The sequence below is a fragment of the Canis lupus genome, chromosome 10, assembly GCF_003254725.2.
Source record: "Canis lupus dingo isolate Sandy chromosome 10, ASM325472v2, whole genome shotgun sequence".
Classification (NCBI taxonomy): domain Eukaryota; kingdom Metazoa; phylum Chordata; class Mammalia; order Carnivora; family Canidae; genus Canis; species Canis lupus.
In genome coordinates, this window is record NC_064252.1 from 57,164,960 (window position 1) to 57,187,679 (window position 22,720).

At 35.1% G+C, this 22,720-nt stretch overlaps 1 protein-coding gene and 1 long non-coding RNA gene across 16 annotated transcripts in view; one reads left to right on the forward strand and one right to left on the reverse strand.

The window, feature by feature from the left end:
- CCDC88A (coiled-coil domain containing 88A) overlaps positions 1–22,720 on the reverse strand; it is a 138,747-nt gene that overhangs the window by 54,698 nt on the left and 61,329 nt on the right. For all 14 annotated transcript variants that reach the window (XM_049115536.1, XM_025467463.3, XM_025467469.3 and 11 more), the window contains exons 9-13: positions 10,855–10,936; positions 8,309–8,467; positions 6,320–6,466; positions 5,227–5,371; positions 1,497–1,681 (exon numbers count right to left, since the gene is read on the reverse strand). In XM_049115536.1, coding sequence (XP_048971493.1) covers positions 1,497–1,681; positions 5,227–5,371; positions 6,320–6,466; positions 8,309–8,467; positions 10,855–10,936 — 718 coding nt within the window. The remainder of the gene's footprint in view (positions 1–1,496; positions 1,682–5,226; positions 5,372–6,319; positions 6,467–8,308; positions 8,468–10,854; positions 10,937–22,720) is intronic.
- On the forward strand, positions 1,569–21,500 carry LOC112672445 (uncharacterized). Of its 2 annotated transcripts, none has more exons than XR_007413613.1 (3): positions 1,569–1,706; positions 7,530–7,636; positions 21,375–21,500. It is a non-coding gene; the product is annotated as an uncharacterized LOC112672445 (long non-coding RNA). The 2 variants fall into 2 exon arrangements; XR_003144283.3 differs by lacking the exon at positions 21,375–21,500 and adding an exon at positions 8,838–9,112.

The following is a 22,720-nucleotide window of genomic DNA, read 5'->3' on the forward strand; positions in this document are numbered from 1 at the left end:
CTCAAGACCCAGAAACAAAAGTGATAGCACATATTGGGGAGCAGATGTGATGGAAGATATTCATGATAAAAATATGATGTATGTTGCCATGATACAATTCTGTTTATCTACAGTATGTGTATGTGTGTATGCAGGAAGATATTCAAAAATAAATTATTTGGTCTGTTACTCAATTTGATTATTTCTGTTAAACCAAAACCTAGTTAAAATTCAAGTTTCATAGTACCTAAATTGCGGTCCTTAAATATCATTTCCCACTAAAAGGAAGAAGGGCTTTCCAGAGAAATGGATGTTTCCAGATATGGGACAGGAAATGTTTAAGAGAGGCCTATTATGTGAAAAAGCACAGAGGCTTACAAGAGGTACTAAGACTGTGTTACAGGGATTCAGAAAGCAGCTTAGAGAGGTAGGACATAAGAAAAACAAATGCAATAGATTAAAACATTTCAAACATTTTTAAATCCATGAGTTCATAAAGACACTAAAACAAACAAAAAACTCACTCATTAATTATCTCAGAGGATATGAGAGAACCAATTCACTACCAGGAAACTGGTAAATAAAGGGAAAGAATCAAAGGTTCACCCTGCTTTTTCCCTGAGAGTTCCTCAACCTAACAGTTGTTTTTCTAAGCCAAAAGCTTTTAAAGAAAGTTTTTCTTACAGAAATATTCTAGCTACCAAATCAAGAACAGAATCAGGACTTTGCAACCTCTGTTGAATTAAAGAATCTAAGCAAACCTTTTCCATGACAACTAACATGACAAAAAGAAAGACAATGAGATATGTACATCCTCCTGACTGAAATAGACTCCTTATCAATATTCTTACTAAAAACTCCATTTGAACCTGATTAAGTCTACAGATAAAATATGACCTACTGGGAACAAAAAAACTTGTGAAGTGACAAAAAAAGGATACAGTGAGCAAAATCTACACTGTGGGAAAACTAGATTAAAAGACTTGGTTTCTTGAACAGAAAAATTACTAGGTAAAAAGAGTAAACCTTACACTAAAAAATACTTAACAGACATCAGTTGATTTAATGTACTGATCTTATTTTAATTCAGATTTGAACAAAATGTAAAAAAAAAAAAAAAAAAAAGGAAATCCCAATACATTTAGAGAAAGTGAAATGCCAACCAAACTAGAAGTGTGATGTCATTATTCTTGTTTTTAAAAAAATTCCTCACTTTTTAGAGATATATACTGAGATATTTATTGGTGAAATGATATCATGTCTAGGATTTACTTCAAAATCATCTAGTGGTTGTGGGGAGAGCACAAAGGGTAAAAAGATTAGCTCTAGTTAATAACTGTTGAGGCCGAATGAGTATAGGTGTTCATTTACTTCACTTTTATGTATGTTTGAAAATTTCTCTAAGTTAAAATAATGAGAGTACATTAAAAACTAGAAAATATATGTTCTATCACAGGGTTATTTATACTTTTACATATATTCTTTAACTTATATAAAACGGTGGAGTCTTTATTTACCTTTTTACTTAGTCTTTGATTTTCTTTTTCAATTTTCAGGATTTTGGAAGCATTGCCTTCTGCAGAATCCATAGTACTCCGAAGTTCTTCTACAGTTTTTGTTAGAGTCTGGTTTTCCATCTCCAACTTCAGTAACCTACTTGATGTTAACTCATTCACTTCATGGCCCAAGGATTTTTGCGGTGCTATAATGATGAAATACTGTCATTGGTAAAACTACATTTACTCATTATTATTTAAAACAATGAGTGCAAATGCACTATATCACTTGGTCCTAACTTTATAAAAAATGTATAGTTATACAAAGTTAGGCACAGTGAAAAAAAACAGATAAAAGATGGATAAATCTTGAATTTTTAAATGCACCCATAAGCATTCTAGAGGAAAAAAAAGTACAAAATTTAGACTAAATGGACTACAGAGTTTCAGTTCTAGTTCCTCGAAAAACTGCTTGACAATGTCTCTTTAACCTCAGTGAATCTTAGGTTACTTGTACAGAATATAGTTATTCTGTGAGTCTCAAGAGGTACCCCGTGATTCACATAAGAAGTACAAAGCCTAGGGCAGCCCCGGTGGCTCAGCGGTTTAGCACCGCCTTCATTCAGCCCAGGGCCTGATCCTGGAGACCCAGGATCGAGTCCCACATCGGGCTCCCTGCATGGAGCCTGCTTCTCCCTCTGCCTGTGTCTCTGCCTCTCTCTCTCTGTCTCTCATGAATAAATAAAATCTTAAAAAAATAAAGTGTAAAAAAAAAAAAGTACAAAGCCTATCCTATGCCACATCTTCAAAATTAAAGGAAGTCAGTCTAAGGGAAACAAATTCCAAATTTCCTAATCCTGATTCTAAGAAAGGAGACAGTATACACTGGTCACCTTGAAAAGGTCTTTCTCTAATGAAGAATCCCTGCTAAACCTGAATGTAAAAAGCAACATGTATGCCATTTTGCCAAAAAAATCTTATTTCTAAATAGATTTTAGCATAATTACATTTTTTAAAGAAAACTCAGTTTCTAGTTCTACATATGATGTAAGCCAAAAAATTATTTTTAATAATCCTATAGAAGATTCATTAAATATTCTGATGATATAGAAATTAGGATTTAAAATGAAATATGGTACCTAGAATTCATTTTGAAACCCGAGATTTCAGGAAGAGAAATGGAGAAGTATGGGAAGGCATTCTAGGTTCATCTATTTCTGGTATGTTAGAAATTTTCAATCATTAAGTAGAGAAACACACAAATACACACACATAAAGCAAGATATTGCTAACAAGCATATAAGCATATGTTCTTTTCAAAATTAGGTATGGTAAGATATTCCTCAGACTGTAAGTAAAGAAAGCCTCCATTCTTATTTCTAGCTTTTGTTCTAGTTAGCGTACTATTATTCTTTAATTAAAAGCTGGTACAAACAATAGTCACTGACTTTTTAAATTCCATTAGTTGTCTAATCCTTCTTCAGTAAAACTTTACTTCATGATCTGTAGTCATGCATTTCAATTAATCAAGATTAGACTACAATAGTCAAGATAGCTTAGTAATACTTTCAACACTATGACTGCATTTTTTTTAAAGATCTTATTTATTTATTCATGAGAGACAGAGAGAGGCAGAGACACAGGCAGAGGGAGAAGTAGGCTCTATGCAGGGAGCCTGACGAGGGACTCGATCCTGGATCTCCAGGATCACGCCCTGTGCTAAAGGCGGCACTAAACCGCTGAGCCTTCCAGGCTGCCCTCTGACTATATTTCAAAGATGCTTCAGGTTAGACTATAAAGAATTTAAAAGGATGCGTACAACACATTTTTTTCAAGTAATCTCTACACGCAATGTGGGGCCCAAGATCAAGAGCTGCATGTCCTACTGACTGAGCCAGCCAGATGCCCTCTTATAACACATTTTTAACAACATGGGAGACTGCTTACATTATCATCTTTGGTGTAAAAAGAACCTGAATTGTATATGTTCATCTGATATCTAAAACATCTATTTGTGTGTAGAAACATTTTGAAGCACATGTTTTGAAATGTAAAAAGTGACTGCAGAAATTATTAGTGACTTTGATTTCTTCTTCTTTATTTTTTAAAAATATTTTATTTATTTATTCATGATAGATCGAGAGAGGCAGAGACACAGGCAGAAGGGAGAAGCAGGCTCCATGCCGGGAGCCTGACGCGGGACTCGATCCCGGAACTCCAGGATTGCACCCTGGGCCAAAAGCAGGGGCCAAACCACTGAGCCACCAAGGGATCCCCAATTTCTTTTTTTATTTTTCCACATTTTACAAATTTTCTGGAAAGTAATTCCCTTGTATAATTTAAAACAAAACAAAACAAAACACCACCATCACACCACATTAAAACAAGTATTCAGGTCTATGATCCCAGCTAAGATGAACTGCAAAACTGGGATGATGATGATGATGATGATGATGATGATAAAAATAATAATACACATTCAAGTGCCTACCATTTACCAGGTATTTTATTAATGGTTTCATAAGTAGTAATGATTCAATCTTGGCAATAATGTACAAGGTACATACCATTATTGGTCCCACATAACAGATGAAGAAACTCTTTTTTTTTTTTTTTTTTTTTTCAGATGAAGAAACTCTTAACAGTATAACATTAACTAGTAGTAGAAAACATTTAAGTCTGAATTATTTTCTTAATAACTCAATTCACAAAAAATACAATTAAAAAGTTCCACAAATATTTTAAGTAACACATCTCAGCAAATTCACTGGCTGAGTTTTATCACTTACTGTGTAGTGAATTTACATGGGGTCCCAGTATTTGGAATTAGGTTCCCACGTGTAAATTTATCAAAAGCCTAACGATAATAAATATGACAAGCCATGTGTAGAAGTAATTATTCTGTAAGCACCAGACTATAAGCTCTCTCAGACCTATGTCTACCTCACTCCACTATATCCTCAGGGCGTGGAATAGTATTTTACATATGGTAGATGCTTAATAAGTATCTGGAAAGGAATAAAGAGGGTGAAATAAGCTAACACTGGGTAACTGAGGAATTATAGAACTAATCTAATTGAAATAAATGGGACATGGGCATAACTTCAATAAAGTAAATCAGTATTAGTACACTCAAACCTATAACCCAAACAAGGAAAAAAGACTCAAAAGTTAAAAATTTATCTGGGGGTCTTTCATTATCTCTAGGGTAAAATTGGGCTGGACTGGTTGATAGGTATAGTGCTAAAATGGAGTATATATATTGATGAAAGTAGCCATGAAGATCATTAACTTTCTTTACATGGCTATATACTGACCTAAGAATCTTCCCACGTTATACCTTCCCGTTTAAGTTTGTCTATAGTTAAAGAACAGGCTGACCAGCTTAATATGACTTTTCTGTTCTATCAAGTGGATAGCTTTCTTTCCTTAAAGAAATTAATAAACTAGCATCCCAGCTTCCTGAGATGTTAATATAAAACAGTGCCTAAACAACTGATCAAATCTGTTACTGTGTTAATAAAGTTGAGTTATAAGATGTGCAAAGATAAGGACCAGACCCCGAAACATGGAAATGAACATATTACTCTGTGTAATCATACCTAGGGAGATATCTGGCCTCCTAGACATCTCCAGCAGGGGAAAATAAATAATTTTTAAAAAACATCAGAAAATATAAGCATAAAAAAAGAAAGAAAGAAAACATAAGCATAAATACAACTTCACGTAAACAAAAACATACTGGGAGTACCTTCAGAAAGTTCGCTAGTTCTGGATATTTGTTCTAGCTCCCAGCCAAGATGTAATGATTCATCCATACTTTGTTTCTGTGCCATTTCCAAGGTCATATTTTCTTCCATTAATTCTTCAATCTTTTTTCTATCCATATCACGTTCCTTTTTTATTATCAGGGAATAGGAAGAGAAATGAAAGCTAAGAGTACAATTTCAAGCTAAATATTCTATTACTTTATAACTTTTATTTATCAGAAATTGAAAAATATGAGGATAAAAAATATGAGGATAAATTCTGAGTTCCTTAAAATTTTCAGTTTGTAGGCAATAATCAGTTATAATTATTAATACTGGTCACTATTTTGATCAGGAGTCTCATATCCCATTTTTTAAGATTTTATTTTTAAGTAATCTCTATACTCAAAATGGTGCTCAAACTCACAACCCCAAAATCAAGAGTTCACAGGCTCCACTGACTGAGTCTGCCAGGCACCCCTGTCTGATATCGTTTTTAAGTGATCAATCCTTAGAGACACTGAAAACTCTTCAAGTATTTCAATATATTTAGTAATAGAGTAAATGATTTTTGACTCAATGCTAAATGTTAGCAACTAGGGTTTTTAAAAATTTTTTCAAAAGATTTTATTTCTTTGAAAGAGAGAGAGCAAGCATGCAGGAGCAGAAGGAGGGGCAGGGGGAGAGGGAGACAGAGAAGTAGACTCCCTGCTGAGCAAGGAGCCTGACATGGGGACTCAATCCCAGGATCCTCAGATCATGACCTGAGCCAAAGTCAGACACTGAACTGACTGACCACCCAGGCACCCCTAGCAAATAGTTTTATTTCTATATTTTAAAGGCATGCTTACATAATAGCTAATAAGAGGTTTTTTTTTTTTTCAAAAAAAGACAAAATGAATAATGAATACCATTCTGTAACAAAAACAGAAATTTGTACTATTCCTGTTTTTATAAAGAATCGGAAGTATCTAATTTATTTAGCTACCTCTTCTCTGTTAAAGCCACAGGAGATGGTCATCACTGTCATGGGGAAATCAGATGATCTGAGAGATTTCCTTAGAGGCCATGCAACATCAACGTTACAGTACTTACCATTTCCATATCATGCAGTTTAGCCTTTAGTTGTAAATTCTCTTTTTCTAATTCATGCAATTTATCAGAACGAGCTCTAGTTCCTTCTAATTGATCTTCCAACATGGTTTTTGTTTCTAATAAAACTTGATTGTCTTCTTTTAATTCCTACAAAAATTTTAAATAGCCTTTATCACAAATATGTTAAAATCTCTTAATTTTTCAAAGCTCTTAAAGACAAAAAAAAACTTTATTGTAAAATAAGACATTAAGCTGTCTTTATCAAAAGTTCTTTATGCAAGAGTGAAAGCTACTGAATAAGAGAGATACAGTTGATGTTTTTCCTGGTTTCATCTTTTTCCTTCAGAAGTTAAGCTATTATGCAAACATAATACTTAGTACTTATACTAGGATGAGTAACACTACTATAATTTCACATAAAATTGTCAGGGTATATTTAAATTTCTTAGTCACACGAATAAGGAACAAAGTAGAAGTAGTCTTCCTGCTATTTAAGACACAAATCTTCATAGAATCAGGGCTAATCTTTTTTTCCTGAAATAGATTTTTTTTTAAAGATTTTATTTATTTATTCATGAGAGACACACACAGAAAGGCAGAGATACAGCCAGAGTTCTGGAGAAGCAGGCTCCATGCAGGGAGCTGGACATGGGACTCAATCGTGGGTCTCCAGGATCACGCCCTGGGCTGAAGGTGGCGCTAAACCACTAAGCCATCAGGGCTGCCCTTTCCTGAAATAGATTTAAAGATTTCTCTCTACTTAAACTATAACTTGAAAGTGAAGGGTTGGGTTTTTGGTAAAATACCAATACTTGAGCTAAGACTCACACAGATCATAAACCAAGACTCTATCAATAAATATTTCATATCAGCATCTTGAGAAAATGCTTAAAATCTATATGTTTTAATGATGTATCACAAATCTGTCTTGCTAAACCATATGCCTGTGGTTTATAAAGTCAAAACAAAGTATATTAAAACAGTGGCATTTATAAGGATCTCTTAACAGTTCCATATGTATAACATTTAAATAAATGGTAAAGAATTAATAGCTACCTTGTCTTTGCTATCTACTGGGCCTATTTTCTGGTAACTTTCAGGCTAAAATGTTCTAACTACTTTGTCTTAAAATCTTTTCACTTCTTGATTTTCCATACTACTACTTTCTTATCACCATACTGAAACTGATGAAACTCTCCTCTGTTTGCAGAAATGAAGAAATTAACTGAGAAAGAAAAACAGAATGTAGAAGCAAGGATTGTCAAATCCTTGCAGTCAAACTCAACCTCCTGCAACACCAAACTGCGTAACCATTAAGTAAGGAATTGTCTTTTCTACACACACACACACACACACACACACACACACAAACACACACACATATTAGGGGGAAAGAGTGCCTTCATTAATCCTAGTTTAGTATTCAGAATTTATCAATGATCAGAAACATGCTTTGCTTTTATTATAGAAACAAGTTTGAAATTAGAAGAAGTATGTATTTTGACTATGAAGGAAGGACTTCAAGTCTTCCTCACCTATAATGCTAAATAAAAGAATGAAAGAACTCCAAACAGTTCCATAAAATTAATAATGTCCAGAGATCCCTTTTTACAAGTATAAGCAATATGCTAATCTACTATTAAATAAGCACCTCAGTATTTATAATTTGTTCAGCATTCCCAAAAGTTTCTTAAGTTTCACTACATGCATTTTTTTTTAATTTTTTTTTTAATTTTTATTTATTTATGATAGTGACACAGAGAGAGAGAGAAAGGCAGAGACATAGGCAGAGGGAGAAGCAGGCTCCATGCACCGGGAGCCCGACGTGGGATTCGATCCCAGGTCTCCAGGATCGCGCCCTGGGCCAAAGGCAGGCGCTAAACCGCTGCGCCACCCAGGGATCCCTCACTACATGCATTTTTAAGTGCATGTTGAAAAACCTAACTTTTAAACAAAATAATTATGAACAGCTTAAATTATGCAACATACCTCAACTCTTGCCTTATAAAATTCAATATCATGTAGTCTTTCTTTATATCTGCTGACTTCACTTTCAAGCTTATCCACTCTGATTGCTTTCTCTCGAAGTGCGTCTAATTCATCTCGGTACATTCTAGCAGAACGAGCATCCGAAAGCAAATTCATGTTCTAAATATAAATAAATATTAATATTTTAAATATTTTTAAAAAGGTTTTATTTATTTATTTATTTGAGAAAGAGAGAGAGTGTGCAGGGAGGAGGGGCAGCAGGAGAAGGAGAAGCAGGCTCCTTGCTGAGCAGAGTCCCATGCCCGGCTCAATCCCAGGACCCTGGGATCAGGACCTAAGCAGAAGGCAGATGCTCAAAAGATGAGCCACCCAGGCACACCTAGTATTTTAAATATTATTTTCTATTTTCAAATTGATAGTCTCTGGTTATACAACTCAATTAACTAAAAAAAAACCAAAAAGTAAAATTGTGAATTTTACGGTATGTAATCTATATCTCATTTAAGCTGTTTTTTTTTAAAATGGACAGATATAAAAAAGCTACTGATGATGGCCAGTACTGACAACTGCTATACCTCGGCCAGGGGCTGCACTGCCAACCTGGGCAGCTTCACCAATGCAACTTCTGAGGCCATTTCTAAGACCTATAGCTATCCCATCTCTACCTCTGGGAAGAGGCCGTGTTCATCAAGTTTCCCTACCAGGAATTCACTAACCATTTTGTACAGACCGATACCAGAATCTCCGGGGAGAGGACCCAGGCTCCAACTGTGGCTATCACATAGTTTTATACAATAAAAATTACATGAGTTAAATCTTGTTAAAAATAAATAAATGAAATAAAATGGGAAGATATATGAAGCCTTTTTTAAAAAATCAGGAACGTAAATTATTTTAAAATATGTTTATATGTAAATACAAACATGCTTACAAATTCTAAAATAATGATCATTACTTAAGAATATAAAAACTACTCAGGATTTTTAAAAATAGGTTAATGTCTAGTTAACATAATCATGTGCAATTAATTTAAGGTGCAAAATTTAACTTTAAAATGCAGGATAGTGAAAACACAGAAGAGGCAAACTGTATTAATAAAGTTGCTCATTGGTTACTTTAGAGAAATTATGTTTCTATCCAGATATGTCATAACATACCAAAATCCTGTTGAGTTTTTCTAAACTTTCAAGTGAATGATTAATTGCATATGATTAGTGCTTATCCTAATAACATTTAAGACAAACAAAAAAATTCAGCCTTTAAACGCTCTCTCATAATCCTTTAGAACAAATTATCAAAGTATGACCCAGGGACATCTGTGCATCCCAGTTCATGAGGTCAAAACCATTTTCGTAATAATACTAAAAGATTATTTGTTTTTTTATTTTCATTTCTCACGAGGGCGCAGTGGAGTTTTCTTGAGGCTACGTGGCATGTGATATAATAGATTCAAAAACAGATATGTAAAAACATATGAGAACTTAGTAGTCCTTAATTAAACCAGGCATTAAAGAGATTGAAAAAAATGATTTAAAAAAAGAGATATGCAAAAATATAAAAGATATCATTCTTTTAATTTTTTTGGAAAATAATGGTTATAAAGCATATAGTTTTTATGTTAACATGGAATAGGTTGAGTATTATTTTTAAATAAATATTTTTAAAATTCTAAGCTTTAACTTCAAATATAGAAAATAACAGTAAATATAATCCACATTAAACAACCCTCATTAATTTTTAACAGTAGAAAAAAGCCTTGAGACCAAAAAGATTGAGAACCACTATTTTACAGGGAGTACACATACAAAAAAACCATGCTACAAAGAAGCAGCATAATAGCAGCCACAGCATATATAGAAATGAAGATTAGGATTCCCAGTCTCATTCCTCTACAAAGGTTCTAGTTTAGGCTCCTGCATTTAAAACAGCAAGTTAGGGGAAGTAAGGAGAAGAAATAATAGTCTAGTGCCACCACAATCCTTATTATTTATGGGTAAAAGACGATGTCATGCACTACCTTCAAATAAAAATGAAACATCACAAACATTAAAAAAAAGTGAATTCTTAAACAATCTTGGTTCAAGATGAAAAAAAACCACACAACTTTAGTAAAATATAAGTAATTTTTAAAAGGTAAAAATTTTGATCTTATTTAAAAGGAAGAGTAAAAAATTAAAAAGCATTCTGTCATCTATATACTAATGTAAAGTACTATCTAAGACCAGAGGCCTAGGGAGATACACATAAAGCAGCACAGTTTACAGTTGAGATGTTCCAGCTTCCACACCCACAGAAGCCAAATACATAAAAAAAGAAACCTGAATTATTCCAGTCCTAAGAGACTCTTTTGAATTTCAGCAGTTTGAATAGCACTGACACAGAAAAAGGAAAATCCAAAGACTGATTTCCAGTTTGGGCTCCAACATTTTTTAACAGAAGCTTCAGTAACCTCATAAAACATTAAGGTAAAGGTTATAAATTATAAGCAGAAAAATCAATTTCCAATTACTTATTGGTCCCATATAATAAAAGTTTCAGGTACAAACCTCTTGTTGTAACCTTTTTAGTTCTATTTCCATTTGTTCAAGTTCTTGTTTACAGTCCAACAATTGTTCAGTCTTTTCTTCCCTAAATGAGAAAATTATTTAAATAATCAGTTTACTATTTTTGAAAACCATGATCATTATCTGCATTAATATCAATGTATTATCATCGCTGAATATCTAGTTGAAAATCCTATTAGCCATATGCTAACCCAGAGGAAAATTACAAAGAAATGGGTATTAGGAACACATATGATTAGATGTCAACAATCAGAATCCCCCTTAAAATTCCCCAAAGACTAATAACCTCAATGACTGATGTCCTCACAGTTCATAATGTAGTTTCTCTCTCTTCATTTTTCCTGCCACCTCCCACTCTCACTCTCCTTTTTGTCTTTTTCTCTCATCAAAGACAAATACACTTGGGAGAGTTTTTAAGCAAGGCACTACTATCTGGATCTGAGTCTTAAAAGGATCTCTCCACAGTTTCAACATTTGCAGTGGCCTAAAGGACAGTATACACAGCTACACAGATACATAAAACCTTTTATATTCCTATTGGTTTCTTCACCTGTAGTCTATCAAATTTCTCCTATGCTTTTCTTTCCTCTTTTTTTTTTAATGATTTTTTAAAAATTTTTATTTATTTATGATAGTCACAGAGAGAGAGAGAGAGAGAGAGGCAGAGACATAGGCAGAGGGAGAAGCAGGCTCCATGCACTGAGAGCCCGACATGGGATTCGATCCCAGGTCTCCAAGATCGCGCCCTGGGCCAAAGGCAGGCGCCAAACCGCTGCACCACCCAGGGATCCCACTTTTCTTTCCTCTTACAGTACTTTACTTCTCCCATTTTCTATCTCCGTTTCAGAGCCAACCTGCTCAAACTTGAGTTTCCATTCACTAACTCTACTTATTCACCTTCTGTTCTTTTTTTTTTTTTTTTAAGATTTATTTATTTATTCATTCAGAGAGAGCAAAGAGAGAGGCAGAGACACAGGCAGAGGGAGAAGCAGGCTCCATGCAGGGAGCCCGATGTGGGACTCGATCCTGGGTCTCCAGGATCACACCCCGGGCTGCAGGCAGCGCTAAACCGCTGCGCCACCGGGGCTGCCCACCTTCTGTTCTTTAATAAAAAAAAAGGTAAATGTTCATTGTATAAAACAATTCATAGCTGACATTGCATCATACTTGTATTTTTTATTTTTGAGAAACACATTTTTAAATGGAGAAAGAGTCCCTTTGTAAATTCCATTTTTCACTGTAATAAACCTCAGTATACATAAAAAATTGTATGTTTAGGAGCACCTGGCTGGCTAAGCTGAAAAAGCACACAATGCTTGAACTCAGGGTCATGAGTTCAAACGTCACACTGGGTATACTTTAACTTAAAAAACAACCCCAGCCCCCCACCACCAAAAAACCCTGTGTCAGGCCAGATTTCTAAAAGTATGTTACATGTTTAAAGGTTCTTAATATACACTGTCAAACTGCCCTCCGGAAAGGTCATTAGCAATTTATAATGCAACCAGCAGAGGATAAAAGGGTGTATATGAGAAACAATTTAATAACTGAAAAATGCTGTTGTTATTCTAATTTGCATTTATTTGAATACTAAGAACCTGGAAGAAATGGGTAAATTCCTAAAAATATATAAACTACTAAGACTGAAACAGGAAGAAATAGAATACTTGAACAGACTGATAACCAGCAAAGATTGAATTGATAATCAAAATACTAAAAAAAAACAAAAAACAAAAAAACAAAAGCCCAGGGCTAGATGGCTTCATAGGCAAATATACCAAACATTTACAAAAGAGTTAATACCGGTTCTTCTTAAACTATTCCAAAAAACAGATTCATTCTATGAGGCCAACATTATCCTGATACCAAAACCAGATAAAGAATCCACTAAAAAACAGAACTACAGGCCAATATCCCTGATGAACATGGATGGAAAAATTCTCAAAAAAATACCTGCAAACTAAATCCAATGATACAAAAAAAGAATCATTCAACACAATCACGTGGGACTTATTCCTTGCAACCCCCAACATAATAAAGACCTTATATGGGATCCCTGGGTGGCGCAGCGGTTTGGCGCCTGCCTTTGGCCCAGGGCGCGATCCTGGAGACCCGGGATCGAATCCCACGTCGGGCTCCCGGTGCATGGAGCCTGCTTCTCCCTCTGCCTGTGTCTCTGCCTCTCTCTCTCTCTCTCTCTCTCTGTGTGTGTGTGACTATCATAAATAAATTTAAAAAAATTAAAAAAAAAATAAAGACCTTATATGAAAAACCCAGTGAACATCATGCTCAGTGGGGAAAACAGGAACAACTCAGGGATGTCTACTCTCACCACTGTTATTCAACACAGTACTGGAAGTCCTAGCCACAGCAATCAGACAAAACACCAAACATGAATAATCCAATTAAACAACAGACAGAAGACATGAATAGACATTTTTCCAAAGAAGACATCCAGATGGCCAACAGACACAGGAAAAGATGCTCAACATCACTCATGATCAGGGAAAACAAATCCAAACTACAAGGAGATATCACCTTACACCTGTCAGAATGGCTAAAATCAAAAGCACAAGAAACAACAGGTGTTGGCAAGGATGTGGAGAAAGGGGAACCCTTTTGCACTGCTGGTGGGAATGCAAACTTTGGAAGATAGCATGGAATTTCATCAAAAAGTTAAAGATAGAAACACCCTATAACCCAGCAATTATACTACTAGGTATTTACTCAAGGAATACAAAAATACTAATTCAAAGGGATACATGCACCCCAACGTTTAGAGCGGCATTATCTACAAAAACCAAACTATGGAAACAGCCCAAATGTTCATCGACTGATGAATGGATAAAGAGGATGTGGCGTGTGTTGGTGTATCATGGAGTACTGCTCAGCTATAAAAAAGAATGAAGTCTTGCCATTTGCAAGGACATGAATGAAGTTAGAGAGTATTATACTAAGTGGAATTTAAGCAACAAAACAAATGAGCAAGGGGGGAAAAAAGAAAGGCAAATCAACTGTTACTAGAGGGGATGTGGGTAAGGGAATGGATAAAATAGGTGATGGGGATTAAGGAGTGCACTTTGTGTGATGAGCACCAGGTGATGTATGGAAGTGTTAAATTACTATACTGTACATCTGAAACTCATATAACACTGTATGTCAACTAAATGGAATTTAAATAAAAACTTTTTAAAAAGTTATTACCTTTATGATTTATAAGACATTTCTTATAAATATTTCTAGATAGATTGTGGAGTGCTTTTTTAAAAAATTTAAAACGAATTTTATTTTTTATTATGGTAACATATGTTTAACAAAAAACTGCAATTTTAATCATTTTAAGTGACATTTTAGTAGCAAATTACAAGGTTTTTAAACTATCACTACTATCTATTCCCAAATCTTTTTCATCATCCCAAACTGAAATTCTGTCTTCATTAAGTAGTAACTCTCGGATTCCACTGTACAACCAGCTCCTAACTCTAATCTACTAATCTCTGAATTTGCTTTTAAAATTTAAGTGGAATCATAAAATATGTGTCCTTTGTATCTGGCTTATCTCATTTAGTAAATTATTTTCAGGGCTCACTCATGTTAGAGCAGGTATTAGAATTTCATTATTTTTATGGCTGGAGAATATTCCATTGTATACTTACAGCACATTTTATTTAACAACCTGTTCATGGACACTTAGGTTGTTTCCACCTTTTGGCTATCAGGAGTAATATTGCAATGAACAATGCATACAGGTTATCTCTTTTGAATCTGTTTCAATTTTGGAGGGATGTATCTAGATGAGGAAATACTAAGTCATATGAAAATTATATGGTTAAGATTTTGAAGAATATTGAAATGCTTTTATTTTTTCTGGATGTTAACATATTTAACATCTTTTGTACAAATAGAGGAACCATTTCTTTTATAAATACTTCTTTGGCTTTTGTGCAAAGTTTTTCCCCATCTAGAGAAAAAAATACCTACTCATTTATTTCTTCCTGGTTTTTTGTCATTATTTTATTTTTTACATTTACTTCTTTAATCCACCTGAAGTTCACTTTGGTGTATGCAAAGTATGAGTTTAATAATTATATATTATTATTAATTATATTATTATAATTAATATATATTATATTAATATTATAATTTTTGCAGAAAAGTTATCCATGAGTTCCAGTCTCATTAATAAATAATTCCTTTTTACCTCCATTTGACCATTCTATCCATAACAATAAGGCTTCCATCCACACTTCCCTATTAATACTGTTTTTCATAGAGTCAATTACCTCCTTACTAATGAACCCAATGGCTTATTTTTGGACCTTTTGAAGAATTTGAAATGATTACCTCATTTCTTCTTGACACTCTGTCTCCTTTGACTTCATGGAAGTTCTTCTACTCTCCCTCTACAGATAATTCTCTGACCCTTTTGCTGATTTCATGTTTTGTGCCCATCTTTTGGCTAACAATTATCAAGCTCTTAAAATCTGTGGTAGGCATATTTGCTAAGCACTTTATACTCTGCCAAGCACTTAGTTCCCACAAGAACCTCTAAAGAAAGAGTAGCAATGATGGTAGCTTATATTTATTTGAGCACTTATATATTAGACACTGTTCACTTTAGATACTTGCCTCACATTACAACACTACAGTAGGCACACTTGTTATTTCTACTCAATGGGCTAGCAAGCCAAGAGCCTTAGAGAGATTCAGTAACTTGGCAATAGTCACTCAGTTAAGTCAAGTCACTCAGTTATTGAGCCAGGATTCATATTCAGGCGAATGCCTCCAAATCTCATGCCCTTGGATCATCTGCTGTATCTTTCTAGAGTATATATTAGCATAACTCTCATTTTATGTATAAAGAAACTGAGCAACATAGCTAATAAGCGGTGAAGCCTGCTCTTAACTTTAACACCTTTTTAAATGTTTGTATTCTTTAGGTTACATCCTTTTCATTCTTTATGTTCTCGTTCACTTCCAAGATTTCAAATACTATTTATATGCTGTTATTATTCTGCATCAGTACACTAATGATCCCAAATCTCTATTCCACACAATGGACTAGACAGTCAATTATTCAACGATTATCTCCATAGAGATATCTCAAAGGTATCTCAAATTAAATGTCAAAAACTAAACTTGTTTCTTACTTTAATATTACTCATTTCTTTTATATTCCCTGTTGGAGTGAATGGTATCATCATCTAAATAGACACTGATTATAAAAAACTAGGAAATTTACCCAAGACCCTGCCTTCTCCCTTACTTCTTCTCCAACCTCATTTTTATAAACCTTAAATCAGGTCCACACCACTTCTTGTGTGGACTGTCCTTCAAACTACCTTCGCACTGTCATCAGAATTTATTTTTTCAATGTGACCATTCACCAAGAGTCAACCACTAGGGCTAGCATCTCTTCATTAAAACATAAAATGGATTTGTTATTCTCCTATTCAAAGTATCTTCAATTGGTTCCCACTGTTTAAAGTACAAACTTTTGAGCACTGCATATAAGACCTTGCATGTATCCACACCATCATTTTCAACTTCATTTCTTGTGATGCTTGTGCATACAGCCTACTGAACTTGTTGCAGTTCCTTCTGCTTAGAATATCCAATTGAGCCCTTTCAACCTAGTAAATGCCTAACATCAGCTGGAAAGGTAACTATCTCTATGAAATCTTCCTGACACCATTTCCCTTTTTTCTTCCAAGTCAGAAATGACCAAAACTCCTTTGAGTTTAGCTGCAGGCTATACTGACTTCTAATTTCACATTATATCACTTAATCTGTTTAATTGTTTATCTCACACTTCAATTTTAAAATGGGCAAAGGATCTGAATAGACCTTTCTCCAAAGAAGATATACAAAAACAGTCAACAGCATATGACAAGATGTTCTCAACGTTACTAGTCGTTAGGGAAATGCAAGTTGAAACCACAATGAGATAGCCCTTCACACCCACTAGAATGCCTATAATCAAAAGGGTATACAGTAATAAGTATTGGTGATGATATGGAGAAACTGAAGCCCTCACACATTGCCGGTGGGAATGTAAAAAGGTGCAGCCAACTTGTTTGACAATTATTCAAAAGGTTAAACATAGTGCTACAACAGGAACCAGGATTTCCACTCCTCAGTATATACCCAAGAAAACTAAAAACCTATGTCCATACAAAAATGTGCACAGCAATGTTCATAAGAGTATTATTCATAGTAGTCGAAAAGTAGAAACAACCAGGAGTTGGTTCTTTGAAAGAATTAATAAGATAGATAAGCCATTAGCCAGCCTTATTAAAAAGAATAGAGAGAAGACTCAAATTAATAAAATCATGAATGAGAAAGGAGAGATCACTACCAACACCAAGGAAATACAAACGATTTTAAAAACATATTATGAACAGCTATACGCCAATAAATTAGGCAATCTAGAAGAAATGGACGCATTCCTGGAAAGCCACAAACTACCAAAACTGGAACAGGAAGAAATAGAAAACCTGAACAGGCCAATAACCAGGGAGGAAATTGAAGCAGTCATCAAAAACCTCCCAAGACACAAGAGTCCAGGGCCAGATGGCTTCCCAGGGGAATTCTATCAAACGTTTAAAGAAGAAACCATACCTATTCTCCTAAAGCTGTTTGGAAAGATAGAAAGAGATGGAGTACTTCCAAATTCGTTCTATGAGGCCAGCATCACCTTAATTCCAAAACCAGACAAAGACCCAACCAAAAAGGAGAATTACAGACCAATATCCCTGATGAACATGGATGCAAAAATTCTCAACAAGATACTGGCCAATAGGATCCAACAGTACATTGAGAAAATTATTCACCATGACCAAGTAGGATTTATCCCTGGGACACAAGGCTGGTTCAACACTCGTAAAACAATCAATGTGATTCATCATATCAGCAAGAGAAAAACCAAGAACCATATGATCCTCTCATTAGATGCAGAGAAAGCATTTGACAAAATACAGCATCCATTCCTGATCAAAACTCTTCAGAGTGTAGGGATAGAGGGAACATTCCTCAACATCTTAAAAGCCATCTACGAAAAGCCCACCGCAAATATCATTCTCAATGGGGAAGCACTGGGAGCCTTTCCCCTAAGATCAGGAACAAGACAGGGATGTCCACTCTCACCACTGCTATTTAACATAGCACTGGAAGTCCGAGCCTCAGCAATCAGACAACAAAAAGACATTAAAGGCATTTAAATTGGCAAAGAAGAAGTCAAACTCTCCCTCTTCGCCGATGACATGATACTCTACATAGAAAACCCAAAAGTCTCCACCCCAAGATTGCTAGAACTCATACAGCAATTCGGTGTGTGGCAGGATACAAAATCAATGCCCAGAAATCAGTGGCATTTCTATACACTAACAATGAGACTGAAGAAAGAGAAATTAAGGAGTCAATCCCATTTACAATTGCACCCAAAAGCATCAGATACCTAGGAATAAACCTAACCAAAAATGTAAAGGATCTATACCCTAAAAACTATAGAACACTTCTGAAAGAAATTGAGGAAGACACAAAGAGATGGAAAAATATTCCATGCTCATGGATTGGCAGAATTAATATTGTGAAAATGTCAATGTTATCCAGGGCAATATACACGTTTAATGCAATCCCTATCAAAATACCATGGTCTTTCTTCAGAGAGTTAGAACAAATTATTTTAAGATTTGTGTGGAATCAGAAAAGACCCCGAATAGCCAGGGGAATTTTAAAAAAGAAAACCATATCTGGGGGCATCACAATGCCGGATTTCAGGTTGTACTACAAAGCTGTGGTCATCAAGACAGTGTGGTACTGGCACAAAAACAGACACATAGATCAATGGAACAGAATAGAGAACCCAGAAGTGGACCCTGATCTTTATGGTCAACTAATATTCGATAAAGGAGGAAAGACTATCCATTGGAAGAAAGACAGTCTCTTCAATAAATGGTGCTGGGAAAATTGGACATCCACTGCAGAAGAATGAAACTAGACCACTCTCTTGCACCATACACAAAGATAAACTCAAAATGGATGAAAGATCTAAATGTGAGACAAGATTCCATCAAAATCCTAGAGAAGAACACAGGCAAAACCCTTTTTGAACTCGGCCACAGTAACTTCTTGCAAGATACATCCACGAAGGCAAAAGAAACAAAAGCAAAAATGAACTATTGGGACTTCATCAAGATAAGAAGCTTTTGCACAGCAAAGGATACAGTCAACAAAACTGAAAGACAACCTACAGAATGGGAGAAGATATTTGCAAATGACATATCAGATAAAGGGCTAGTTTCCAAGATCTATAAAGAACTTATTAAACTCAACACCAAAGAAACAAACACTCCAATCATGAAATAGGCAAAAGACATGAAGAGAAATCTCACAGAGGAAGACATAGACATGGCCAACATGCACATGAGAAAATGCTCTGCATCACTTGTCATCCGGGAAATACAAATCAAAACCACAATGTGATACCACCTCACACCAGTGAGAATGGGGAAAATTAACAAGGCAGGAAACCACAAATGTTGGAGAGGATGCGGAGAAAAGGGAACCCTCTTACACTGTTGGTGGGAATGTGAACTGGTGCAGCCACTCTGGAAAACTGTGTGGAGGTTCCTCAAAGAGTTAAAAATAGACCTGCCCTACGACCCAGCAATTGCACTGTTGGGGATTTACCCCAAAGATACAGATGCAATGAAACGCAGGGACACCTGCACCCCGATGTTTATAGCAGCAATGGCCACAATAGCCAAACTATGGAAGGAGCCTCGGTGTCCATCGAAAGATGAGTGGATAAAGAAGATGTGGTTTATGTATACAATGGAATATTACTCAGCTATTAGAAACGACAAATACCCACCATTTGCTTCGACATGGATGGAACTGGAGGGTATTATGCTGAGTGAAGTCAGTCAGTCGGAGAAGGACAAACATTATATGTTCTCATTCATTTGGGGAATATAAATAATAGTGAAAGGGAATATAAGGGAAGGGAGAAGAAATGTGTGGGAAATATCAGAAAGGGAGACAGAACGTAAAGACTGCTAACTCTGGGAAACGAAGTAGGGGTGATAGAAGGGGAGGAGGGCGGGGGGTGGGAGTGAATGGGTGACGGGCACTTGGGGTTATTCTGTATGTTGGTAAATTGAACACCAATAAAAAATAAATTAAAAAAAAGAATTAATAATTTGTATGGGAGAAAAATGTTGAAAATATAGGATCCATGGAGGCAGAGAGAATTACAAAGGGGAGCCTGATAGTGTACTAACTACTGCATAAAAGTGAAATTTAGAAGAAACTAATCCTTCCATCCAAATTGCAAATTAGGTGAGAATGCAAACTCGTGTAGCCACTCTGGAAAACAGTTTGGAGGTTCCTCAAAAAGTTAAAAATAGAACTACCCTATAACCCAGCAATTATATTGCTAGGTATTTACCCAAAGGATACAAAAATACAATTCAAAGGGATAAATGAACCCTGATATTTACAGCAGTATTATCAATAATAGCCAAACTATGGGTGTGCCTGGGTGGTTCAGTTGGTTAAGTGTCTGCCTTCAACTCAGGTCATGACCACGGGGTCCTGGAACTGAGCCCCACATTGGGCTCCCTGCTCAGTGGATCCTACCTCTTCATCTCCCTCTACTCCTCTCTCTGCTTGTGCTTTCTCTCTGTCAACTAAATAAATCAAATCTTTTAAAAAACAAAAGGGGGATCCCTGGGTGGCTCAGCGGTTTAGCGCCTGCCTTCGGCCCAGGGCATAATCCTGGAGTCCCGGGATTGAGTCCTGCATCAGGCTCCCAGCATGGAGCTTGCTTCTGCCTCTGCCTCTCTCTCTCTCTCTCTCTGTCTCTCATGAATAAATAAATAAAATCTTTAAAAAACAAAACAAAACAAAAATAGCCAAACTATGGAAAGAGCCCGAATGTCCATCCATGATGAATGGATAAAAATGTGATGTATATATTTATCACTGGAGTATTACTCAGCCATCACAAAGAATCTCACCATTTGCGATGACGTGGATGGAGCTAGAGTGTATTATGCTAAGTGAAATCAGTCCATCAGAGAAAGAAAAATACCATAGGATTTCACTCCTATGTGTAAGAAACAAAACAGATGCACATATGGGAAGGAAAAAAAAGAGAGGGAAGCAAACCATCCGAGATGATAGAGAACAAACTGAGGATTACCGGAAGGGAGGTAGGTGGGGATGGGTTATATGGGTGACAGGTATTAAGGAAGGCACTTGCTGTGATGAGCACTGGTGTTGTGTTTAAGTGATGAATCACTAAATTCTACTCTTGAAACCAATATTACACTATATGTTAACTAGAATTTAAATAAAAATTTAGAAAGAAAAAAAATTGCAAATCGTATTTCTACTCTCTGTTAATAAAACAAAAGCAATCGTATTATAACATATCACCTGTAAGTATGATATTAGTTGACTTGCATGTTCTCATTGTAATTATTTATTTCCATTAGGTACCAGGCAACCTGAACTATTTTAATCCACCATGATTTCCACACTTCATTATTTTGGAAAGATCTGTCCCAACAAAAAGACTTAAACATTAATAAAAGAAATCCATGAAGGAACACATTTTCAAAGGACAAAAAGATGATTTTTGATGAAATGATACTTATTGGGAATACTTGCTGTATCTGGCATCTTTATTTATTCATTAATAATCATTTAAATTTTCTAGTCAGCATGAGAAACCAATTTTATCAATCTAAGTTGTTTAGGATTTTAATACATTCCATGCCCAAGTAAATTTCATTTAAAAATCAAATTGTAATATAGTGCAAAATGTTAAATGAATTCACAACCATCACTGCAGTTCTAATTGCATGCTTTATCTAAAGACTAGAGAAGATTGTGCTAAATTATATGGCACGAACTAGTGTTCACTGTTTAGGCTATCCATTAACTGCCAGTCAAACTAATAACAGCAATCTCTTCCCTAATTTTCCTGGTGCAGCTGTTTATAGAATATCCTGGGCGTGTTCACTTCAATAGATACATAATAGTGCAGACATCCACAATGAAAGCTGTATTTTTTTTTGTTTTCAAATTTTCCTATAGACCGTATATTTTTTCTACCTTGCATATTCAATCACTTTCTTAAACTAACTGCTTTAAATAATCAGTAAATAAACTTAATTGTTACATTGTGGCTTTAAATTTTAACACTATACTCTGAAGCCCAAATCCCAGCAAAACAAACCAAAAAGAAAAAAAGTCCCACGCATAAAAATCCTTTGTTCTTTTTGAAGTACAAAATAAAAAAAAAACTCCAGCAGAGACTCATTATGTCTTTACATGTAATTCACCAAGGAATGCTTATATGATATTTACACTGACTTTTCTCAAATGTTCTTTGAAAGTTAAATAAATATAAATTCATCAGCACTAACCAATCTGAATACTTACCGTGTCGAAATACATGACTCAGGCATTTCAATTACTCAATACAGAATACACAAAATTATTTTTTTGTAATACTGTATGCCAAAAATTCAGTCTTTTATAACATTAATTTTAAAAGAGCTAAACTTAACTGATCTGTACCCGTGGTTGCCAGTATTGTGGATTTCAAAGAATATAAAAATTAAATTTAAAAAATTTGCCAAGGAAGAACAATATATTTTATACAAGAAAGATCATTTTAATATAAGAAAGGCAGGAAGGACATAAATTCAAAATAAAGGACAACCTTTAAATTGGTAAGGTTTAGGATTAGGAAAACTTTATGCCAGTCTCCTTATTTTTCTCATTTTGACAAATACTTTTTTCTAGTATTCTGACACAAGCTAGCAGTTGGAAC